This window comes from Enoplosus armatus, chromosome 13, assembly GCF_043641665.1.
Source record: "Enoplosus armatus isolate fEnoArm2 chromosome 13, fEnoArm2.hap1, whole genome shotgun sequence".
Classification (NCBI taxonomy): Eukaryota; Metazoa; Chordata; class Actinopteri; order Centrarchiformes; family Enoplosidae; genus Enoplosus; species Enoplosus armatus.
The window spans coordinates 3350059-3373476 of NC_092192.1; the positions used below are offsets into that span (position 1 = coordinate 3350059).

Genomic DNA, 23418 nt, shown 5'->3' on the forward strand with positions numbered 1-23418 from the left:
AAGGGCACCACATAAAATGGAAAATGGAAAAGTGCAGTGAGCCGGTTAGCTGCGACACCTCCTCACCACCTGGAAAATACTTAACAGTATGCTTATTAGAGCGCCCTCAGCTCAGCCAGTGAAGCATGAGACTCCTGATCTCCAGGTCACAAGTGCCTTTAAATTACAAATACAACCCTGGATACTTCAGTGTCATTTCAAATAATTAATTAATGACATCAAACCCACGCCAAGTCCTTCTTTGTGATCGGCCGCTGTAATCTATTTTTTGTGGCACGCCTACTTTCCCACAAACTACCTCACCTACTTCTACTGTACTGTCAGTTAGCAGGTCACAATCACCACTGCCAAAGAAATGCTTTCTGTTGTTGAAACAATGGTGCATTCAACGTTTCGGCGTCAAACACTGGTGCTTAACATTCTTGCAACAAAGTCACTCTTCCACAAGTAACTCTCCGAACACTGACAGAAATCACTCTGTGGCACATCACTGTTTGACCGGCTTCTGACCACGAACGTTTTTGTTTTTAACCCACAATCCTGCAAAGTTACCCGAGTCACATACCTGTGGAAAGAAATTCAACCAGAGACACGTTGCAAACAAGCGCAAAACATTTTCACAATGAACGCACCCCTGCTGTGAACTAGTTTCATTCAGAAGTGGAATACAATATATGTGTGGGTGGACTGAACAACAGCAATACTGGAATCAATTATTCTAGCGAAAGACAGTGACAGTTGCATGCCGGAAAACTCAACCTGTTTTGCAGATGCATTGTGTTCTGGTCTATTTTTGACTACTGAGGGTTTAGAAATCTGTTTGTGTCTCTGCTATGATAGATTTCTCACTTTATTTTAATGTTTTTTAAGAAAGGATTTTCAGAAAGTCGCCCCTGATTCTACAGTACTGACACTAAAACATGACATGTACATTGATCTTTTAGATCCTTGAAAAGGTTTCTCCATGTAGCTGCTAGTAATACCTCTGACATTAACGTGTCTGTACAAGTGAGTTAAATGTCAAATTTCCCACCAAATTCAATTCATTTTAAAGTAACTGTTGCAATCAGAGGATTCGCTCATGAAGGTGACGTAAACATGCAAAACTTTCACGTGAAGTTGAACTGCAGGAAGCTAGTATTGTAGCTAATGCTAATTCACTGACTACTTCTGACTTTTTTTCTGATTACTGACAAATTTAAGTCATTTCCATCTCTCTGTGACGTCCGACTGACTGTAATAGTTTGCTGTTCCTGGATGTTTTGGTTCCCTGGACAAACTCTGATTCAAAACAAATCCATCACAGTGAACAATCTGCTGCTTTGTTTTGTCGAAGCCACAATTTCATTGCGTTTACTGAATTAAGCAGGATTTGGCGGCACATTCAAGGACGCTCCAATATTTGAGAACTGTTAGTCGTTCTCTGAAAAGAATCAATTGCATAGTTTAAAAAAAAACCAGAGCGATCATAATGAGCTGAAACATGCAAAATCATGGCCGCTGTGTAATGTATCAGTCAATTTAAAAAGTTCACCACTGTTGAAAATGTTCCAGATGTTGATATTAATGAGGTTTCTTCCAGTTTTTCCCTGTTTAAAGTTTTTTTGTGGAGTTTTTCCTTGTTTGAAACGAGGGTCTAAGGACAGAGGGTGTCGTATGCTCTACACAGATTGGGCTAGAGAAATAAAATTGACTTGACTTGATAAGATGGCAAGAAGAGGCAGAAATTATCATTTCTTTCCCATTTTCATGAAACTCAGATAACCAGAAGAGTCGATCTGACCAGAGAACTGCCGCTCAGTTTTTAAGGCTGGGGTGACATGCTGGCAAAAATTGGCTTGTTCTGACCCCTCCACCCACCCATGACATGCTGACAACTCAGTAAGCTGTGCATGTGTGTGTTTATGTATGTGTGTGTGGTGTAGTGTGGACGGGGATACACAGAACATCCACTATCTCAGTGGTCTGCTCAAACTTTGTCCAGCATAGTTAATCATTGCCTACTGTGTGGCATCAGCTCACTCTCTCGCTCTCCCTCACACGCGCACACACGCACTCACACACACACACACACACACACACACACACACACACACACACACACACACACACAGGCAGACTTTGTATTCAAGGGCCCTTTGCTGCTTATGCCATGCCCAGGAATGTACAGCTGACCCTGCTCTCACATCTACAGCCCAGCTGATCCAGGACACACACACACACACACACACACACACACACACACACACACACACACACACACACACCATGGAGCATGCTCAGTTGTGCCTCCGTGATGCAGAATCAGTGCACTGCTATCAGTTAACTACACTTCCAATAATGCACAGCCTTAACTATGACGGGAGGAAATTGATTTCCGCTCCCACGGCGTCAAAAAAAAGTTATCTGGGTCAAAGGCAGAAATAAAGATAGAAAGTAAGAAAGAATGAAAGAGCTTCAGGAGACACATTCAGCCAGAAGACAATGAAAAATCATCTTAAGCAAACTTAGGAGACTTTAAGAGTCCTTGATATATCATCCTTATACAAGTGATGGTGCACCACATCATTTAAAGTAATAACCCACAACATTTAGAGTGTGTAAATAAATGTCTGGTTTGCTCCGATCGACTGACTGATGTAACATTAAAGTGTATTTAACTGCTCTTACCGTAGTTCATGAAAGCTTTCAGAGTCACTGTTGTAAACTATGCCTGTTATACAGCCCTTTATAAGGGAAAGACTTCTCCACCACACAGGAAGTGATGCGTTTTATGTTTCTGGTTTGTTTGGAATAAACAGCAGAACATTTTAGCAGTTTGCATTAGCTCTGAAAGAAACGGTGCCACCTACAGAAACTTCCAACTTAAAGGAAGACGTCACGGCAGAAGTCTGAGGATAATAAGACCAGATCCAAAATGTTAAAAGACCCAAATAGAGAAAGAACACCACCACAGTGAACTATCAGTAACTAACAGAACATTTTTCCTGCACTTCACAGTTCACACTCGCCATCTGCCTCAAAGTAACGAATTTTTCTCCTGCAATAATTATGCCACACCACACGATAAGAGCTGATAACGAGTCAGCTCGGATCCACTCGGGGTAAATGGCGCACAGATCCAAGAACCAAGCAATAGAAAGGGACACAAGCCGCCCTGATTACACAGAAAATAATTTGGACATGGCTCAACTTGGTCTAGTATTGGATCTCGGACAGCGGCAACCGACAGCACCAGTGAAGACCTCTACGTTGCAATCCCACTTCATGAAAGCGCAGTGCAGAAAAACCATAGCGATGACCTCATAGCATTCATGCAGATGCAGTATGTGGAGATGAAATGCACTGCAAACAAAGTCAAAGCTTTAACTGACTTTGAATTTAACACACCTGACGTGCAGCTTTGACCTGTGAGGCTCAGTCTGCACGTAAGAAAGATAGACACACCAACATGTAGCAATTACAATCATGCAGGTGCTCCGCTTGCACACTGTTCACTGTGTTTAAAACCTACTGAGGATTAAGTGTTGCTGCTCCGGTGCAATGCTTGCTGCAAATTCCTGCAGATTTACTGTATTTGGCCAATAAAGTGCTTGTGATTCAAATGCTGAGTTCATGTGCATTACCTGGGTTACTGACATCCGGCATAAGTCATAAACGCCCCTGTTGTATCTAACAGATTCATTGAGGCCAATTATAATTGTACAGGGGGAGTCATGACAGCACCTACTACATGTATTGCAGGCTGAAAGCAATTTAATGTGGCTACTACTTTTAAAATGACATGGTTATGCGGTGGAGGGGTAAAAGAGGTCTTCAGTCACAAGGCTACAGACGGATCTATTGGTTTCCACTTTCAGTTAAAAGCCCTTCATTGAGCAAAGCAGTCACATGTTTGCCCTGGAGCCCAAAGTACTTTGACCCTTCATACAGATTTTACAAAAGAGACACTCTTAACTACGGGTACAGCTAACTCGCTAGCTTTGCTAATCCACCTTTACCTGGAGGCCGAGCGGCTCTAGAGAAGCTCCGTGGAAACAGCTGACAGTTAGGAGAGCAGGAAATGTAATGTTACGAAGACTAGCATTCCTGTTATTAACTGAAGAAATGCTACTTTGTTAGCATAGAGTACCTAAGCCTGCTAACTGTTTGAATTGATGAAATACCCTTTCCATACATATTTCTAGTCATGTTCTGACCTTTTGTTAGTCGTGTTAGCCTGTTAGCTAACGTAAACTGGGACAATGGCTCTTTTTGGTTTCACAGCACTAATGAGATTATTTCTACCTCTGAGAAATGTTTGCAGCTGTCTTAGTCCCTGTTAGCCTGACAATGTCAGCTATCATTTCCACTTTACAGTTTGCTGACCATCCCACAAATACATCTCCAACAGTCGACATGAGGCGGCACCGGTCAGCTTTACATGTGTACATCTGAGGTACTCTGGATAGGTGTGAAATACAGGGTTGGTACAAGGCAGTGCTAAGGATCTGTATAGTGCATATACTAAATTATTATGGTATGGCTACTTATGATCCATTTTGGGAAGCCGCCCAATTATATCTTATCCAAACTCAATAAACTTGAAGGACTGAAGGGAAGGACCAAACGTAAGGAACTGGTTTTCACACCTTGATGCACAGGCTGGCTAAACAAATGTCTTGCAATTTTTGCACAGCCTCTTTAACAACTTACTGACACACCATCGCCTGCTGCAATTAGTCAACAATGTCACACAAGCGGTTGCAGGCTGCAAACTTTAAGTTTACTTCAATGGAGTGTAAGGCTGAAACAATTATCAATTAATCAATTTGTCGATCAACAGAAAGTCTATCGCCAAAAACATTTATAAAGCACACATACTGAATATTCTCAGGTTCCAGCGCCTTAAATGTAAGAATTTGGGTTAAGGATTACTTTTATCTGTTTTATATCTCTGTAAATTGAATATATTTGGGGTTTTGACTGTTGGTTGGACAAAACAAGCAATTTGAAGAAATCACCTTGAGCTCTCGGAAAATGTGGTGGGCGTTTTATATGAACATATATGTACAAAATACTGAACAAAGCAATAATAATAATCAAATTTAAAAACCCCATCGAGCAGAAGCAATACTGAACTGTGTGGTCTGGTGGTGTTTACTGCACACCTCTAAAATCCCTCAAACTGTTCAAACACAAGACGCTTCAATTATCACTATCTGTAGGCCGTGCAAGTGTGCAGGTCAAAGTTCACGTCTGTATTGAGGAGCTTGTTGTTGTGTACCAAACTGTAACTCGTCTCCATCATCTTCCCTGCAAACCATCAAACCAGCAGATCTGGAGCTGCAGTGAGGATACTGGTGTTTGCTTTAAGCTCTGCGTTTCCATAACAATCGGATCACTCGCCAGATTTACTTTACTTTTGAGTATCCTGCCAGCGTGACTGACACATAAACATACTCTGTTGCAGCAAGACTCATTTAAAAAAGCACAAGTCGGCAGCAGGGCCCATGCAGAGTGTGGCTGGAGGCAGTGCACCTGGCTGCTTCCCAGGGTTGTGTGTTTGTGCGTTTCAGAGGAGGCTGCTGGCCCTTTAAAAGCTAACATGGTGTCCTGCAAGCTGCAGTTTCTGCCTTCCGTTTCCTTCCTGCCTCTCAGAGATCACACAGCATTTCAAATTGAACCTGAACTAACCTCGCGCAGAGAGAGACAGCCAGAGACAGGGGAGACGGAGAGGTTTCCGTATGAACAGTGGAAATGACAGTGCTCTCAGCAACGCAATGAGGTCGCTGTTACAAAACTCTTCCACTAATTGCAAAATAAACTGCCTGCCTGCGAGGAAACACTTGCATCTGACTGATATTGGACATATATGCTCACTGACATTCATATCTGGCACATGTTGAGCTGACAATGTCAACTCTGCTTGTGTGCAGGCAGGCCGTCCACACAGATAGATGTTTCTATTTTTTCCATTGACCAGGGCAAAGTCAATAACGTGCACTTACTTTCTTGTTACGGGTCTCCGTGTGCATCTCGGTTGCCGGAGCGGTGCAGCGGCGGAGGGGTGGAGCAGCAGGAGCAGGAGGGGGTCGGTCGGGGCTTTGGGTGTAACGTTAGCTCTATCTGACTGTTAGGGAGAGAGGAGGGTCTGGGGGGCTAGTTTTCCACCTTTACAGTAAATTTTCGGGATATAGGAACACGATCCCTGCCTCTTCCAGTGTTTCTTTTCAGTTCATATCCGCAGCGTCGAAGGCTCCCTTTGCTCCCCCCAAATACAGCCAGTCTCTCTGTGTCTCTCCCTCTCTCTCTCTGACGGCGTGTTGTTGCCGTGTATTCAAGGGCTGGGCTCTCTCTCTCTGCCTTTTCCTCCTCCGCCTCTCCCTGCTTGTGACCCCACCCTGCGTCCCCACCCCTCATCTCTCTGTCAGTCATGAGCTGCGCAGCCCCGCAGCCCTGCAGAGGAGCCGAGCTACCGGCGACCCGACACCGGCTGCAGGCAGGCAGGCAGGAGGAGAGGAGCTACAGCAGAACCGCGCGCTAATGCATGTGTAATTTCAATTGCATGAACCAGCACGGCTCTGCTAGCATCCATGTATCCCCATCTATGAATGCCATTCTGCAGCAACGGGCTGCTTATTGCCAAGCAATGGTGAAGAGAAGCGCCCATGTCACCTTACTGACGTCAGCCAGCAGGCTAATTGAGGACACGTCAGCTGGGTGGGGAGGGTGAGAGCGGTTGACGGTATATATTCAGTGAGGCTTTGCAGCATTACGTTTGATATAACAGCTCAGATAGATGAAGGGAAGGCGGCCAAGTCTGATGATAGACATGCAGTTCTAACCACACCCTCTCTAATAAAGCAGGGTGTGGCACACGAAGGGTTTTATGTGTGTAGTTTTCTTCATAAGATATTTCATAACCAGAAAAATGCATACAACGTATTAGGTCTGGTGTGGATTCCCATAGAAAGAACATCATACAGCCGAACAGCTGAAAAAAAAACAATCTGGTTACCATATAGGCCTTTTCTTTTGAAATTGTTAGAATTTCTGCTCTAAATAAAGACCTGTAATCCTACTTTGAGCCCAAAATGTCCCAAATCCAAGCTGTGGCATTATTTTCCCCGAGTGTAACCATGAAACATTATCTTACAGTTCACTAGTGTTCATGTGGGGGTGCTACTACATTTCCCATGATTCCACGCACCGGAAGTGGAAGCACAAGACGGAAACATGCGAAGGTAAACAAATCTTTTGAGTTATCAGTGTCATATACCAGTCATTTTATAAGAATTGTGGTATTTTAATCAAACGGATTTGGTTCAGACCTGGTTTGACATATGTGTTACCAGAAAATACCAGTTTAAACTTGTTACGTAGCTTTTACGTCGACCATTCGATCTACTTCAGGCACTGCTGTTGTCATGGAGATAGCTGCAGCCAACTAAGCTAGCGTTAGCTACTCTGTGGACGCCGTAACTAGCGTCATATGTTTTGTTATTTACGATTTAATTGTATAAATACTTCAAACTGAACTTTTACATTTTAATTAACCTATACTGTAGACTCATAGCTTAGTACAGACCGACTGTCTCACCTCTGGCAGCTTTCCCCGTCCAGGGTGCCTTTGGGGGTCTTCAGTTATCACAAGGACTGTAACTAATTCTTGTGCCTAATCATTGAGTACCTGCAGGATCACATGTAGTTAGATGTATTTCCACGGCCCGCCTGTCAGTTTACACCTTTTCTTTGTTCATTTCAGACAGAAATAAGGGTGGACGACATTGATAAAATAATCCATTACGGAAAATGTAGTTTGATGATGTCAGTATATATATTGTAATTCAGTCAATTATCTGGAAATTCATTTGAGTGTGTTCATAGCTAGAATAAAAGACCAGAATGTATGCCTTTGACAAGATTAAATAAGATTGACATATTAGACTAATATATTTGGGTTTTGGACTGTTGGTCGAACAAAACAAGCAATCTGAAAACAGTATGTAGGGCTTCATGAAATTGTGATGGGCATTTTTCACTATTTTTTGACATTTAATAAACAAAGCAATGAATTGATTTATCAAGAAAATTGTCCACAGATTAATCAATCTATTGTCTATCCCTAGACAAAGTTATTATGAGTATTTGACTGATATTCGCTTCTATAAAAACCCTTCGTCTCATGTCATACTGTCACCTGAAGGTAACACTTTGCTGATAATGGTGGATGTGTCCTTTTCCTACTTTTGAATAAGCTTCCACCGAGTGTCCGAACTGATGTCTCTGTGTTGTGTTGGTCAGAGTGAGCCGGCGACCCTGTGAGGACGGCCCGCTGCTGGAGGAGCAGGAGACGGAGGGCCAGCGGCAGCTGCACAGCCTCCTGCTGCAGCAGCTCCACACTGACGTTGACATCGACCGGTCAGAAACCATCCGTTTGTATCTCCAGAAGATGGGTTTACCATAAAAACATGACATTATAATGTGTGGAGAAGGTTCATTCCTTGATAACACTGTGTTTCCATATGGACTTACAGTCCAGCACAATTTAGCACTATATTATAGTAGTATACCTAATATAAGACATTATCTGACCTTACAACTAGCAAAAGTGCTTTAAGCCTTTTTAGCTACTATAATATTCTGTAGTAGTTATAGCCTTTCTTTTCCATGGACAATTTTAACTGTATAACTGTTCTGTAGTATAGTGTAATATAGTATAGACTAATAGTTCATCTGTTGAAATGATTGATCAAATTCTTGTCATTCCTTGAACAAAACATGAATCTGTGTCCAGAACCAGGTTTTGGTTCCAAGTCTTCCAAAAATATTCGTCCAAAGCTTCATTTGAATGCAAATTATGGTTAACCTTTCAAAAATACAACCTGTGTAGCTCAGTGGGAAAAGAGAGCAGTGTCTGCAGCTTTATTCCCACCGGAGCTCTCTGTGCTATATAAAAGCGCTCTGTTATGTTGCCTTCACAGTGTCCCACAGAGCAGCCTGGATACAACCCTCAGGGCTACATATTGTTACTCAGCCATCTTTTTATCAGTAAATTCTGGCCGTAAAAACACCAGCAACAACAGTGTATTAGTGTTGATCTCATGTTGAAATAAATTCTGTCCTACAGATGTGTAGCCAAGAGGCAGTGCTTCGCCCCGGCGGCGCTCTATCGGCCATTTGGGGAACAGGCAGCTGGAGTGAGAAGCCTTTCCCAGTTCCAGGCCCTGCAGGACGGGGAGAAGGAGCTGGCCAGCTTGCGGGAGCTGGGCCTAACTGACACCGAAATCCAGCTGTGGCAGAGCAGAGACGCACCGGAGGCAGCAGAGAAGGTAAAACCTGCTGGAGATAGAGGGGTGGCTCTGGGTTCTATCTAACTTCTTAATCTCTGAGGAAACACTGATATACATACTATATATAAACCTCATCCAACAAACTAATGTCTGACCCCCGGCTTTGTGCCCACACAGTCCCATGGTGTGTGCGCAGCTCCAGGTGCGAAGCAGCAGCGCCTGCAGGTGATCAGAGACAAGATTGAAGCCAGGGCAGAGCTCCTGTCCCGCCCGCAGCGCTTCGCCGCCAGCAGGCCGCTGTCACGCCGGGAGATGGAGATCGAACGAGCGCTCTTCCAAGGAAATGACCGCCTGGGTTTCCTCACTGCGCTTTACCATAGAGGTACGGAGTGCCGGCAGCTTAACAGAGTTGTGTATCTGCTGACCAGTGTGAGGGACATGCTGAACGTATTTATTTTTATAATGACAAAACGGAGAGGTGAAGTGTTAAAAGAGATGTCAGAAAGAAGGTTTTGGAGGTGAGATTATAGCCTTCACACAGCCATCATTGCTTTCATTTTCAATTGATCAAAGTTATTGATCAGATTTTCCAATGCATCCTATGATAAGTTTATGAAAGGAGAAATCAATCTGGTGAATCTTGGAATAATCACAGAAGAGAGAAGTCAGAGGACATAGAATGGATTTTCTGAAGAAATTATACAGGAAAAATAGCAGGAGTATAAATAAATCTGTTTAAAACCACAACACAGAGGAGATACAACACAGTCACTGTCACGTCCCTTAAGTCAGAAGATCTCACCTGTGAGGTTTTGTTGTATTTTCCGTAACAGATGAAGATGACCAGGAGGGCCAGCAGGGGGAGTCGTCCTCTGATCCAATGGACTCTCTCTACAGAGACGTTCTCATGAAGGAGAGACAACAAGCTTCGCTACAGGACTCTCAGAGAGAAACAACAGTAGCATCACACCTGCCTACACACAGAATAGTATCTGACCAATCACAGGACTCACAGAGAGACAATAACCAATCACAGGACTCACAGAAAGACACTCAATCAAAAGAAGCTTGTGGCCATCGATCAGAACTACAGAGTGAAAAAACGAGTTCAGACATCTCAGAGCAGCAGCTCGCTCAGGACAGGCCGGGGAAACCATCACTGGCCACTCCAACACAGATAAATATAAGCCAGCCAATCGGCAGTCTGTGTGGAGCGGCGACGGCGAGGTCAGGGCGCCTGCTGACTGTCAGAGGGGACATTGAGACAATCTCAGATGAAGAAATCCTGAAGAACCGTGAATCTGAAGAAGGGATCCAGAGCATCCCGAGGTTCCGAAACTACCAACCGGGAAAACCCTCCAAGGTACCAAAATATTACTGTGTGAACAAGATCATCCTGATGGTTAGCTCGGTAGACACACTACGCTACAATGCTAACACACAAAGAAAACTATCACTGGAGAAATGTTAGTTCCCAGTCAAAACCCAGTCCAGACTTTGTAAAAAAAAAAATCAGTTCAGAAATGCTCTCAGATGTTTCCCAGCTATTTCATCCAATATGGCCTCCAAAAAAAGGCATTTTATAACCTGAGTATGCACTCGATGTGCGGTGAATTTATTTAACAGCAGAGTACATACTTCAGTTTTAAATCTGACCTCCAGTTTTAAATCACACATATGATAAATTGTATTTGCATGGACTAAACACAGTATATAGTCACAAAATATTTAACAATTAAAAAGGCGGGGGGGGGGGGGTAAATATAGCAGTTGTAAACTTTAACATCTTGGAGGATAGGTTTGTAATTTTCTTAAAACAATATTCAGGTGCCCATATGAACATTGAAACAGGTTTCGCTCTCTGTAATTGTTCATTTCGTTCTCACTGGCCATTAAAGGATCCCTTCCTGATGTGCTCCCAGTGTAAATGATGGGGGGCAACATCCACAGTCTGTGTAAAAATGTATTCTGAAGTTCATCTGAGGCTAAGCGTGATGCGTTACTGTCCCTCCTGTACAGCTCAACAAGGAAACACTGTCTAGAGATACATCAAGAGAGAATTTCACCCACTTGATTTGTCTTCATGTTACCTTTCGATAAACTTTGGAATATCATTTTTGCACAGAAGGGGAGTTGTGGATTTGGTCCCCCATCACTTACATTTAACTTGCTTTAGGAGCAGGTCTCTCAATGGCCAGTATGAACAGGAGGAATGATTACAGCAAGCAGAAACTGTTTCAGTGTTCATAGAAACACCCTTTAAGCTGCCCTTTAATGCTCCTAAGATGAAGCTTTAAAATGAAATAAATCATCTCACAGTCATTTAAACCTGCAGGTTAAGAAACCCAGACACATTGATTGGACTTCAGTCTGTCAAAAGAAAAGGATGATGATTGTTATTGTATTATATTTTCCTGCAGCACAGCCTCATAACATTAGATAGACATTGATCACAGTGTTGTGACATGCAGTTAAAAGACCAGGTAAGCAGATGATGAGTGAGATGAGCAGATGGATTATAGATTTCATGTGTATGGTACCACAGGGAAAGAGGCTCAGAGGTGCTGGACCTGATATTATACAGCTGCCAAGAAAAGGCAGTGAATATATAGACATATGACCAACTCCACTGAGCATCTGCAGAGACTTCTTGAGAGTTTTTGTTGTTGTGCGTCTCCCTGTAGGTGCTGTGTGTAAAGAACCTGAGTGCGCAGGCATCAGTGGCCCAGCTGGTGGCGCTGTTCTCCAGGTTCGAGCAGGAGAACGGGCCGTCGGTCCTTTACCGCCTGCTGACTGGGAGGATGAAGGGTCAGGCCTTCATCACTCTGCCAGGTGAGAAACAGTTTCTCACACACGAGAGGTAACCAGGGAACTGTTGGTGATGGTCTGCACCAGATTTGACAGCAATCCATCATATCCATCTCTAGAGCCACGCTGCCGGCTTTGCTAACTAAACTAAGCTGTGTATTTTCAATGATACATTATACATTAGATCTGTTATTAGGTCTATTTGTTTTCCTTTGGCAGATGCTGAAACAGCCCAGAAAGCCTTGCAGTTGGTCCATGGATACCGGTTGCTAGGGAAACCTTTGGTGGTTGAGTTTGGCCGTGAGCGACAGGAAGAGGAGAAGCAGAAAGAAGTGCAGCAGGAGAAGAAATAAAAAATGTTTATTCCTGACAACAACATGGATCCTCCAGAGTTGTGAATAACAGGCTGAGAAGAATGTTATTGTTTATTATTTATTTATTTCTGCATTTAAAAGTGGTTATCTTTGCCAGTTTCGTATTAATAAATGCCTGTTTTTTTAATTAGCCTTTTTATTGTCATTTTATTACAATGTAAGCAAGCAGGTTTAGAAAACGGGGGGAAAGGAATTAATGCCAAAAGTGCAGTAATATAAATGCACTTCCTGAGACATGCTATTTCTATCCATTAAACAAGTTCAGGTTTATATTTTGTTTTACATAATGAGATCCTCCGTCTTCTCCCACGTAATTAAATGCCTGTTAACTTCAATATAGTTTGGTCCACGGTTGAATTTTCTCTGTTATTAATCTCCTGTTTTGAATGAAGGACATGATTTTTTAAACCATAATTTAGTCATCAGTTTCAGACCTTAGAGCCTCAAGATCTTCACTAAATATTTTATTAATAGTAATTCTGTTTCAAAATAAACAGTCTATGTGATCGTTTTGCTTATGCTCTCCCAAAATATCTTCATAATTAGGTGAAAGACAAAATATGACTGAAATGAGGTGTGATTTTTACTGCATTCTCCTCTGACGAAGCTTTTCATTCTAAAACTGACTGAGCAGGCAGTTCAGATCGACACTGAACCCTCTGACCTCAGGGTAATCAATACTTAGTGCACATGTACATCAGAGGGATGTATTTACAGCATGTCATATGAATGAATGTGCTCAGATTTATCTGTTTGAACACCCACTTCAAAAGAGGCACAAGGTACAGTTTTCATTTGGGTTGATACACAATGACTTACGATCAGACTCCATGTTAATCAATTCTACTACAGTGTAACATGGAGGTCAACGGAAATGCTCTTTCAGCTCTTCAGTTAAAAGTCAGCGTTATTCTTCTGTTGGACGCTAGATGGAGCCATTCAGTCATTACAAGTCAGTCTGCTGTTTGTCAAGTAGCTGAAATTAGCTCCACATTTACCAGCTGATGAACACATTAATGCATCAGTACATATATATATGTTTATTTGAAAACCCAGATATCTAATCTAAGATAATTACCAGAGCTCATTTACAGATGACGTATGTTAAAAACTGGTATTCAACACAATATTATAATGATATTGTTTCAATTGGTGTTTGTTTACCTTATTTCGTCAAACCCCACGAGGAAAGGGGAAACGTCCACGTGGCTCTGCTGGTTGCACAGATTGTGTCTGTGACAAAAGGTGCTCAGGATCATCTACTGTATGTTTTTGAGATTGTGTTTGTCTTTCCCACAGCCTCAAAGTCTGTGTGTGTGTGTGTGTGTGTGTGTGTGTGTGTGTGTGTGTGTCCCTAGTCCACTTACTTCAGATGTTCTCTCGGTCAAATGTGTGTTGGTTGAACCAGTTCGCTTCCTGGCCTATATACAGGCCTATATGGAGTCCTGCAATGCTAATGACCTTTGTAAAATAACATGCTCAAACTCTGAACTCTAAACTGTTCTCAAGTTCTCTCAGACCCAATAAAAAGTTAAAACACAGACCCAAGACCAGCACTAATTCAAGTGGAACCTGTACCACAGATTGCTAGTTGAAAGAGGATCAAGATCCAGTCATCACCTAATGCACTTTTATGTTTTGAGAACAACCTTTTCAGGCTGCATATTGATGGGACTAAAGTAGTGGCTTTGTTTGTTTAGGTTTGTTTGTGTCGATCTTCTGTTTGCCTTCAGTTCAAGGCCGTTCTTCCCATTCTAGACTGTAAAAACACGAGCAGAAACTCACCTGAGTCTTTATTTATTAACATCTGCTCTATAATATATATATATTATTGTATGTTTATACTTTAAAGTTGTGTTTTCAAGATATTGTGGTAAATAATTTGCGATGCAATACAGACCTACATTTCTTAAAGGAATGAAAATGTTATTGATGTTTATATTTTGTGACTTGTCTCTCTATATTGTATTTTGGGACAATAGTGCTCAATATCACATTCAGAAATCAGGCGTTTATCGTGCCGTATAAAACAGTGATCATTCAACAAATGACAATAAGAAAAGTTCTCATTTATTTCAAAATAATAATAAACTAGAAACAGTTTCGATGCTGTGTTTGAGTCAGTTGACAAAAGGTTGTTGTATGTTCTGTAAATACATCCCTGATAATCAGCAAAACATCGGGAGACGGAAACAAAAAGACCATACCTGGCTTCACCCCGTTTGTCCCTCTGATAAAGAAGTGACGTCTGGAGATCAGGTGAGGGTTCTCAATGTCACGTGTCATTTTTTGTATCCAATATAGTGAAACACATTTTACACCAGAGTCCAGATGGCTGTTTTTACAGGGGCATGGATCCTCAGGCTGGTCAAATAAAAGTGAAACTAGTGATCTTCACAGTACTGTACAATATGTATAAATATATATCCAAGATATGTCAAGTTCAGGGATACTTCCACCACTGACCAGCAGACAGTTTTCAGATGGTGGCCTGCAAATACCAAACTGAATGTCAACCCAAGTACACATAACATCTTCACACTGTGGTCATGATAATAAGGCACACAATTATAACATGAAAACAGCTTTGAAAACGTTTGTTTCTAATTTTACTCTTCAATGTGTCAATAAAATGTGTGAGTTTCAGGTGATACAGCGCTGTGAGAGGTATTCTGCAGGGAAATATCAGGGTTGGGTTCAGGTTTTATGTTGAAAATTAGGGCAAATATTTGCAGAGAATCAACACTGGACTGCCCGAATTATGAAATGTTCAAACAGTCCAAGAATCCAAGAGAGTCAATTCATGTTTCTAAATTTGACTTTTGCTTTTTCATTTCTCAAAGCAGTTTGTGTCTGCATGCATCATCCAGCAAAAACAATCAATGCATTGGTTGGTTTTATGTATAGAAAGAACGCAGCGGCTGAGGCAGAACTGTATACCTCCAATCAATCAATCAATAGACACCATGTGGCACCAAACCTTTAGGCATGGATGGATAAAATGTGCATAATATCACAGGGAGGACTCTCAGCTGACAGCAGACTGGAACGTTTTCAGTCATGTACGTACGCGGGTTATTGTTTAATCTTGTTGATCTTTCTGTGAGTGTCACACATTTATGTGACTTTTCTATATAACAGACGAGTTGCTATCAAGGTCATTTAAACGTGTCACATCCTACAGTTATAAAGATGTTGCAGGAAAAGATGAGACATTTAGAAAGAAAAACTGAAAAATGGTTTGTTGCAATCTAATTATGTTGCTTGTCGTCACTTTCTCGCAGACAGTCCTCCTCTGAAATGCTACAGTTCCACTTTATTTAAAAAACGTTTTAAAAAGCTTTAAAAAAGGATCCACCACCGATTGCAGAAAGTGGTCAAACACACTGTGACAAGCCAGATTCCTGTGACACGACTGACTCAGCTCTCATTTGCATGTTCGTGCAATTAATTCATCTCGTTGCTCCGTCGAGCAGATAGCGACAACATTCGATTAAAAATATATTCATAAATACATTTAAACGAACAAAAGTTGTCAGGGGACCACATTTAAAGGTGTGATGGAGTGACAGTAACCTCAGACGTATCCTGTGATGTCATATCCTGCCGCAGTGGGCTTCTTGGCTCCCTGGACTCCGTGAGCACTCAACTGGGAGCTGCCACTGGTACTGCGGACCAGCGTCTGCCCCCTGCCTGCTGTGTTGGTGCCCCCCACCTGCAGGGTGGGGTTGCGGTAGGTCTGTGAGGTTGCCCGTAATCCTGTGCCCGGCATGCCGCCTCCTGTTGGGTATGGATACCCTCCACCGTGCCGTCTACCACGACCGCCATCCTGCTCCTCCCAGCATGACACACACAGCATCCCCCCTCCCAGCATGGAGAGGAGCGCAGAGGCCAGACCAACATACAAACACTCCCCCAGCTCAAACTTCATGCTGGAGGGTATGTTGGGTCGGTAGAAGGTCTGGACCACCTCATGTGTGGTCCACGCCACCGGTATGAGTGCCAGGAAGCCCGCAGCAAGGAATAAGCCCCCGCCTGCGCCTGCCACACGACTCTTAACTGCACCTGAGCCCTCCAAGCAGAGGGTGCACTGCATCCCCAGGACTGCCATGGCAATGGCCAGGACAGACAGCACGAGGGAGATGACCATGAGGGCACGAGAGGCCTGCAGATCGGCGGGCAGGGCCAGCATGGAGTTGTAGGTCTCGCACTGGAAGGCCCCTGTGCTCTGGTAGACGCACTCCATCCACAGGCCCCTCATGTTGGCCACGGCTGTGACGATGTTAGAGCCGATGTGGGCAGAAATCTGCCAGTATGGTAGCACTGTGGCAACCAAGGTACCCAGCAACCCCAGCAGGCCCAGGAAGAAGCCCATCAGCTCCAGAGCTGCTGATGCCATGGCAACAACTGTGATGGAGGAGACCCAAAAGCAAACACAGAGAAGAGATGAACAAACTGACCCTGCGGGAACATTTCTGTTACTTAGAAAAGTGTTAGAAAGTGCAGCTTCAGGTCAGCTAACCCGAACAAGCAGCTGTTTCTTGGCTTTGTTAGCTCGCTAACTGTCAAGCAGGCTAATCTAGTGGTTTCATGCTGTCGACAGTGTTCATATTCCCCCCCGCTGCTCGCTTTCTTGTCACACAATTTCTACTAACACTCATGCTCACATGTTTCTGATAACTGTGGTTTGTTAGTGAATCACATACAAACAGTGTGACGTACTTTAGCTCACTTTTGATTAGCTGGATTTTATTTAGAGCCAGCAAACGTGGCATTCAGCCATTTTGCCACTGGTTTGTTGATATTTGTAATCCTTTTCGCCAAGAGGGACATATTAGTCAGAAATTCCTGTTATCTCTGACTCAGAGTTACTAATTCGCCTACAGAACTAGGATGTTACTGCCTCATACGGTCTGTAAGATATGACGTTAAGGCCGCGTTAGGCCTACCTGTGTCCGGGAAGCTGTGTGGCAAAGTCCAACAAATACTAATCCTTCTTCAGCACGTTTCAACTCAAACCAGATACTTCTTATTCTTCTGGTTAACTGGTTCACCATTGCAACGCTGGCTCAATGGCGTGTCAGTCAACAGGATTTATTTGTACAGTATATATACTGTACATGTTTGTCACGTCACCGTCGGTTAACTTAACTTTGTGATCGCTCTTCCTCCTATTTCATGCAGTTTAGTTTGGTGTAAGATTATAAGACTGTTCCCCAAATGTTGCATCGTTTTTTGACCAGTTCAGCTGCATGATGATGAGATGATTTGCCTCTTTTGAGACTCTGTTAGCAAATCTCATGTTGATTTGCAAAAAAAAAATCCTGACTGCCAAACATTATTTAAATTCTGCTAAGTGGCATTCAAGCCAAAACATCCATCTTTCTAATACAGTGACTGAATCAATTCAGAGTCGAAGTCATATTCCATGAGGTATTGACATTATTGTGTCACCTGAAAATACAGCAATATGTACCAAACACACACACACACACACACACACACACACACACACACGCACGCAAGCCCACATTCATACATTACCTGAGACTGCCGCAGATTATGGAAGAGCCAGACGCTGGACTGGTTGTGGATTTGATTATATTCGTTTGCTGCAGGGGCTGAAGTTGCAGCTGGAGCAGAGGATGAGGAGGTAGAGGATGAAGACACAGTAGACCCTGCAGCCTGTACTCACCACTGGTATTTCTGTTGAACCTGCTCCTGCTTCTCCAGTAGGAAGAAAATGTTTGGTTTTTTTTGCTTGCTGTATCAGGCTCTGACTGCTTCCTCAGACCTTGACATAGTCGCAGCTGTTGTGCTGCTGCTGTACTTGTAAATGGCACTTACTCTGCTGGCTGCACTGGACCAAGCGAGCCAAAAAACACTTTTAGAACAAGAAATACAATCCTTTGAATTCGATATACCGCCTGTTGCAAAAAGGCTACTCACTTAAAAGCACCAATAATGCAGGACAATAGACACCGTTACAGTCTGTGTCCCTGCATATTGTCTCTCTGTCACTGTCTCTCGTTTCTGTCTGGGTCAGATGCTCTGCTGTCTTTGTTTAAGTGTGTGATCTCTGTCCCTCATCCAGACCTTCACCTCCTGTCATGTACACACACACACACACACACACTGACAGCGACACACACACACACACACGTACATCTTCATTGCCAGCCAGGTTAATCATTCTCTCATCGGTCATATCTCCAAAACAGACGGTACACCATCGGCGGCAGCTCGGTCCAACAACGACACGCTCAGCAGACCGCTGTGAGAGAATGAATATTACAGGATATTAGTCTTCTGTATAGTTGAGTGAAAAATGTTTAATTCAGCAAGTGTCTCATTACTTTGATGAAAAGAGCATGTTCTGGAGGCTGTGTTCAGTCTGCAGAAATCCCCCAAAAATTGCTTGTGAGCTTTCTTTTGTGTTTAATTAAAGTCAGTGATGGAATAAAGCAGCGTGAAGCAAGAGAGATGAGGACGGAGGAATAATTTCACTGCTTTTAAAATCATTTGTTTTTATCTTAATCTAATTTTTGACATTGAAGGAAGACGGCAGACTAAAAGCTAAACAATGAGTTGGTCCGTTGCTTCCTTCTTCCCTTCTCTCTTATTCCTTTATTCGCTCAGGCAGTGAATTCATGACTTTGTCCGTTGATTAAGGCCGTATTCATTTGTTCATTCACTCATTGTTGAGTGAGTTTTTCCTCCAATGGCTCAACGGGTTTTTGGCCTTTTACAACAAAATTCATCAGAGCTTTCTTCAGACGAACCTCCAGAGATCACAAACTGAATTTCTTTTTAAATCTTAATTCACCCGTTTAACATGTGACGCCAAAATCACCCAGTTTAAAATGTTACCTTGATGCTCCATGATAACACTTCCGCATACAAACTGTTCTAGCTATCAGACAGTTTTTTTTACCCTGCCATAACATAGTGTGACTTTACTGCTCATTTAAGCTGACACCAAACTTGGCTGCCTCCTGCACGTCATCATCCATCAGCTGTTTGCTGGGTTGTCCACTTGAAAACTGCTGACGCCTGAGAGCTACAGAAACGTAAATCATGAATACAAGTAATACATACCATGTCAGTGTGTCTCCAGATGACAGATAAAGAGACATGCCCTCCCTTGTCGGTCAGTGGCGCTGTCATCTAAACTGTCCACTTGTGCCATTAGTGTCTGTATCAGTGTCAGTCGTTACAGTCGTCCAGCTTGCTGCTGATCCTGTCCTGAAGCTCGAGCCTTTGGTTTCTAATCCCTCCAACTGGCCCTCGCATAGCAGCAGCATCATAATGGGATTAGCGTGTAATCCAGTCACTTCCCCCTACGAAGTGGACTGAGAGGGCAACGTCCACACACTCAGAAACACAGAGCCATTATTATGAATCACAGAGGGGCTTTATCCGGACACACATCTGCATATTAATGAGGCAGCTCAGGTCATGTGCCCGTGACCCTCTGTTATTCTGTTGTGACTGGCTGGAGGTCAGTTACTATGAATGAATGAGAGGAACACAGAATATAACGATGAATAATGCTAACTATAATATCATAACCATCGACATCAGACAAACTTTTGGTGGTGTAACTTCGTAAACTTCTCCGAAACAGAGAAGCATGCACTATGTGGACGTCTGAACGTTACACGTTGTCAGTTCATCCCACAGGTGTTGGACGGGGTTGAGGTCAGGACGAAGTTCTTCTACGTGAAACTGGGAAAACGAGTTGTTGTGCATGGGGGGGGCATTGTTGTGTTGAAACAGGAAAGGGTCTTCCCCAAACAGCTGCCTCAGAGTTGGATTGTAAAGTTCAGTTCTGAGTCTAAAATAAAAAAGAGTTCTTACAGGAACGAGAAGAATTCAGGCCAGACTACAAGCTGCTGCTTATTGCCAGAGGTGGAGGAAGTATTCTGATTCACTGAAGTAAAAGTACTAATACTACACTGTAAAAAAAAAAAAAGAAGAAAATACTCTGTTACAAGTAAAAGTTGTGCATTGAAAGTATTATCAGGTAAATGTACTTGAAGTATTAAAACTAAATAGTACTCAATGCAGAAAATATATATATCATAAGATAATTATCTTCATGCTTCAACATAAAAGCAGGATTTTACTGTTGTAGTTGGTTGAGGTGGAAAAGTTCATGTTGAACTATTTTGTATCAGACTGTAACTAAACTTATTTTCATCATGGATTAATCTGCTGATTATTTTCTCTATTAATTGATTGATTGTTTGGTTTTTTAGAAAATCTGAAAAGTGTGTGGTGACAAATGCCATCACAATTACTGTGACGCCTTCACAATGCTTGTTCAAAATAAATTTAAATGATTACGTTTGTGAAGCTGGAACCATGAAATGTTTTTTTCATGAGAAACGCCTTGAACGATTATCAGAATAGTTGTCTGTACTCGTACAAACTGTTGGGTAGTTTAATTTATAACAAAACATCATATTTTATAAGCTCTACATATATTTTGTATGCAAAAATATTGATTTGTAAAGTAACTAAAGCTGTCAGATAAACATAGAGAGTAGAGGTGTGAAATGGCATGAAAAGAAAAGACTCAAGTAAAGTATAAGTACCTCAAATTTGTACTTAAGTAAATGTACTAAGTTACATTCCACCACTGCTTGTTACCTACAGAACTCCTCATGGACGAACACCATCCTACCTGGACTGTTGCCATCGCTGCAGGCTATCTAAGTATCCTGAAGACAAGATGCACTCCTCCGGTGGAGGAGAGCTGTAAAACTGGCTGTAAAACCTTCCCAACAATTCTTCTCTGTCTGATCTGTATTTTTTTTGTTGTTTATGATTGTAGCTATTCATGTGTGTAACTGCACATACCACTATGGGCCACCAGGGGCCCCCAAAACTCACAAATTAGTCATCGCCGTCTTCAGGTGAATATCTTATGTATCTTCTATCTTCAGTAGGTTCACTTTTTGGGAAGTTGATTGAAAATCCCCCAACACTGCAGTTTTATTGAATGAATATTATCTATTTAATCCTGTAGGGTTTAAAAACACCCTCTATGAGAAAGTATGTGGACACTGTTGTCTCACACCAGGGGAACAGGACAACCACTGAGTTTGAACATGTTTAAGAAGGAATATGAAAGGGGAAAAACTGAAATTATTGAATTTAAATCTGTGTGACACAAAAGAGATCTTGATTTGTGTGGAGGAGGACGTAGCCTGCGTCTTGTGTCACTAGATGGCGGTACTGAGCCAGCTAGATGGTTTATGAACCCTTTATTTGAACCTGCTGATGATAAGAGAGAGAAGCAGAGTGCTGGGTGGTGGATTCAGGGACTTCATTGAGTTAAATGTCTTCAGGTTAAACTTGATGTGATGTTTTCTGAATGATAAAGAACAGATCCAAACTAAAAGGGCACAGATATACACAATAAATCATGTTGCCTTTCATATTATATATTGTGTTTTATTCGTCGTTACTTTGTTTTCATTTCATATTACATATTACATGTTCAGTGTCTCATCTGTTGAGTCAAATATATTTTATATGCAATAACAAATTACACAGTTGGTCTTTATTACAGTCCTCCAGCCTCACTGTGACCTTGTGTGAAACTGATCTGTTGTCAGTTTGTCGAGGGTCGCAGAGAGGTGCTCACACCTCAGGACTCCTGTATGGACATGCCCCCCTGTAGGACCCCAACACACACACTGCAAGACAGGAATTCAGTAGAAAGAATCTGCATTCAGAACAGTTTTGAGAACATGAGAAATGAACCTTTTTCACTCACTGAAAAAACAGGTAAATTCACATTTCTTTTATTTGGGCAATTTTCAGTCTTAATCCTGCAAAATTGTCTGTGAAATTATATAACTTGGACAGCCAGGGACAGGAAAATAATTCACAATTAGGGTCATTTGTTGTTCTCACACCATTAAAGAAAACATTCATCATTTTGAAACAACACCCGGCAAACCCAGTATCACATGTAAAAGCTGCAGTGGACCAGTTCTTTATTCCATCAGCAACAAAAGAGATTTATTTAAAATATATATATAAGAGACTGTGTATTTGAATCACTACAAACTTCATGTCTTAACTCTGCTCTGATGTTTAATCTTTCACACTAGCTTCAGGTGTGCCAGAGCAAACATTCAGCAACAGGTGAGAAATGATTTTCACTGACCTGAGGTCTCACATAAATAACATGCAGCAGTTGGCTCCTTTACAGAACTTTAGAGACCTCTAGTGGTCAATAGAAAGACTAACAGCTACTCAGTCTTCACACGTTCAAAATGTTTAATAGGGCTGTCTAATTAACCATGTAACTTGTGCTAAGCTAAATGTCCCATGCAGCTCCAACATTGCTGCTCATTGCGGCCAAAACTGTGGAGCTGTTCCTTTAACTCGACTAAATGAGTAACAACATAAACAATGGAGCCAAGGTAAGGTAAGGTAAAACCAATGGTGGAAGAAGTATTCAGATATTTTACTAGTAAGTAAAAGTAGCAATACTACAGTGTAAAAAATACTCTTGTTTTCAAAGTACAAAAGTATTGGCATCAAAATCAGTATCAAAAGTAAAAGTACTCATTATGCAGAATGTCCCTTTTCAAAATAATGTGAATTATATTACTGGATTATAATTAGTGATGCATTAATGTGTTCATCACTTTTAATGTTGCAGCTGGTAGAGTAGAAGTATGACGTAGCATAAAACGGAAATACTCAAGTAAAGTAGGCGTGCAAGTACCTCAAAATAGTACTTGAGTAAATGTACTTATTTACATCCCAGCAGGTAAAAACAGGTGACATGAGACCGTGAGGGGGGGTCGTTGGCACCGGATCAGTGTGTGCAGTGCAGCAGTAGAGGTCTCTATTTCGCGGCACGGCTGTCAAACTGGGACACTCCCAGGAGCAGACAAGCGGACCAATCCCAGTGTTTTAAATCTGGCCGGAAACAC

General features: G+C 42.2%; 3 protein-coding genes across 3 annotated transcripts in view; 1 reads left to right on the forward strand and 2 right to left on the reverse strand.

Annotated features, from left to right (window-relative positions):
- klf8 (Kruppel like factor 8) overlaps nt 1–6184 on the reverse strand; it is a 56907-nt gene extending 50723 nt beyond the window's left edge. The window contains exon 1 of the mRNA XM_070917318.1: nt 5991–6184. Coding sequence (XP_070773419.1) covers nt 5991–6017 — 27 coding nt within the window. The 5' untranslated portion in view covers nt 6018–6184. The remainder of the gene's footprint in view (nt 1–5990) is intronic.
- Nucleotides 5763–12587, forward strand: rbm41 (RNA binding motif protein 41). The gene is given in 11 exon segments (XM_070917317.1): nt 5763–5883; nt 6437–6531; nt 6711; nt 7199–7226; nt 8287–8403; nt 9113–9343; nt 9345–9348; nt 9453–9657; nt 10109–10638; nt 11960–12107; nt 12303–12587. Coding segments are annotated over 11 exon segments (1614 nt in total). The 3' UTR covers nt 12437–12587.
- A 3447-nt stretch (nt 12588–16034) lies between these two features.
- Nucleotides 16035–16856, reverse strand: cldn2 (claudin 2). The gene has a single exon (XM_070917833.1). The coding sequence runs from the start codon at nt 16854–16856 to the stop codon at nt 16035–16037; it is 822 nt and encodes a 273-aa protein (XP_070773934.1).
- Between the last annotated feature and the right edge of the window lie 6562 nt (nt 16857–23418).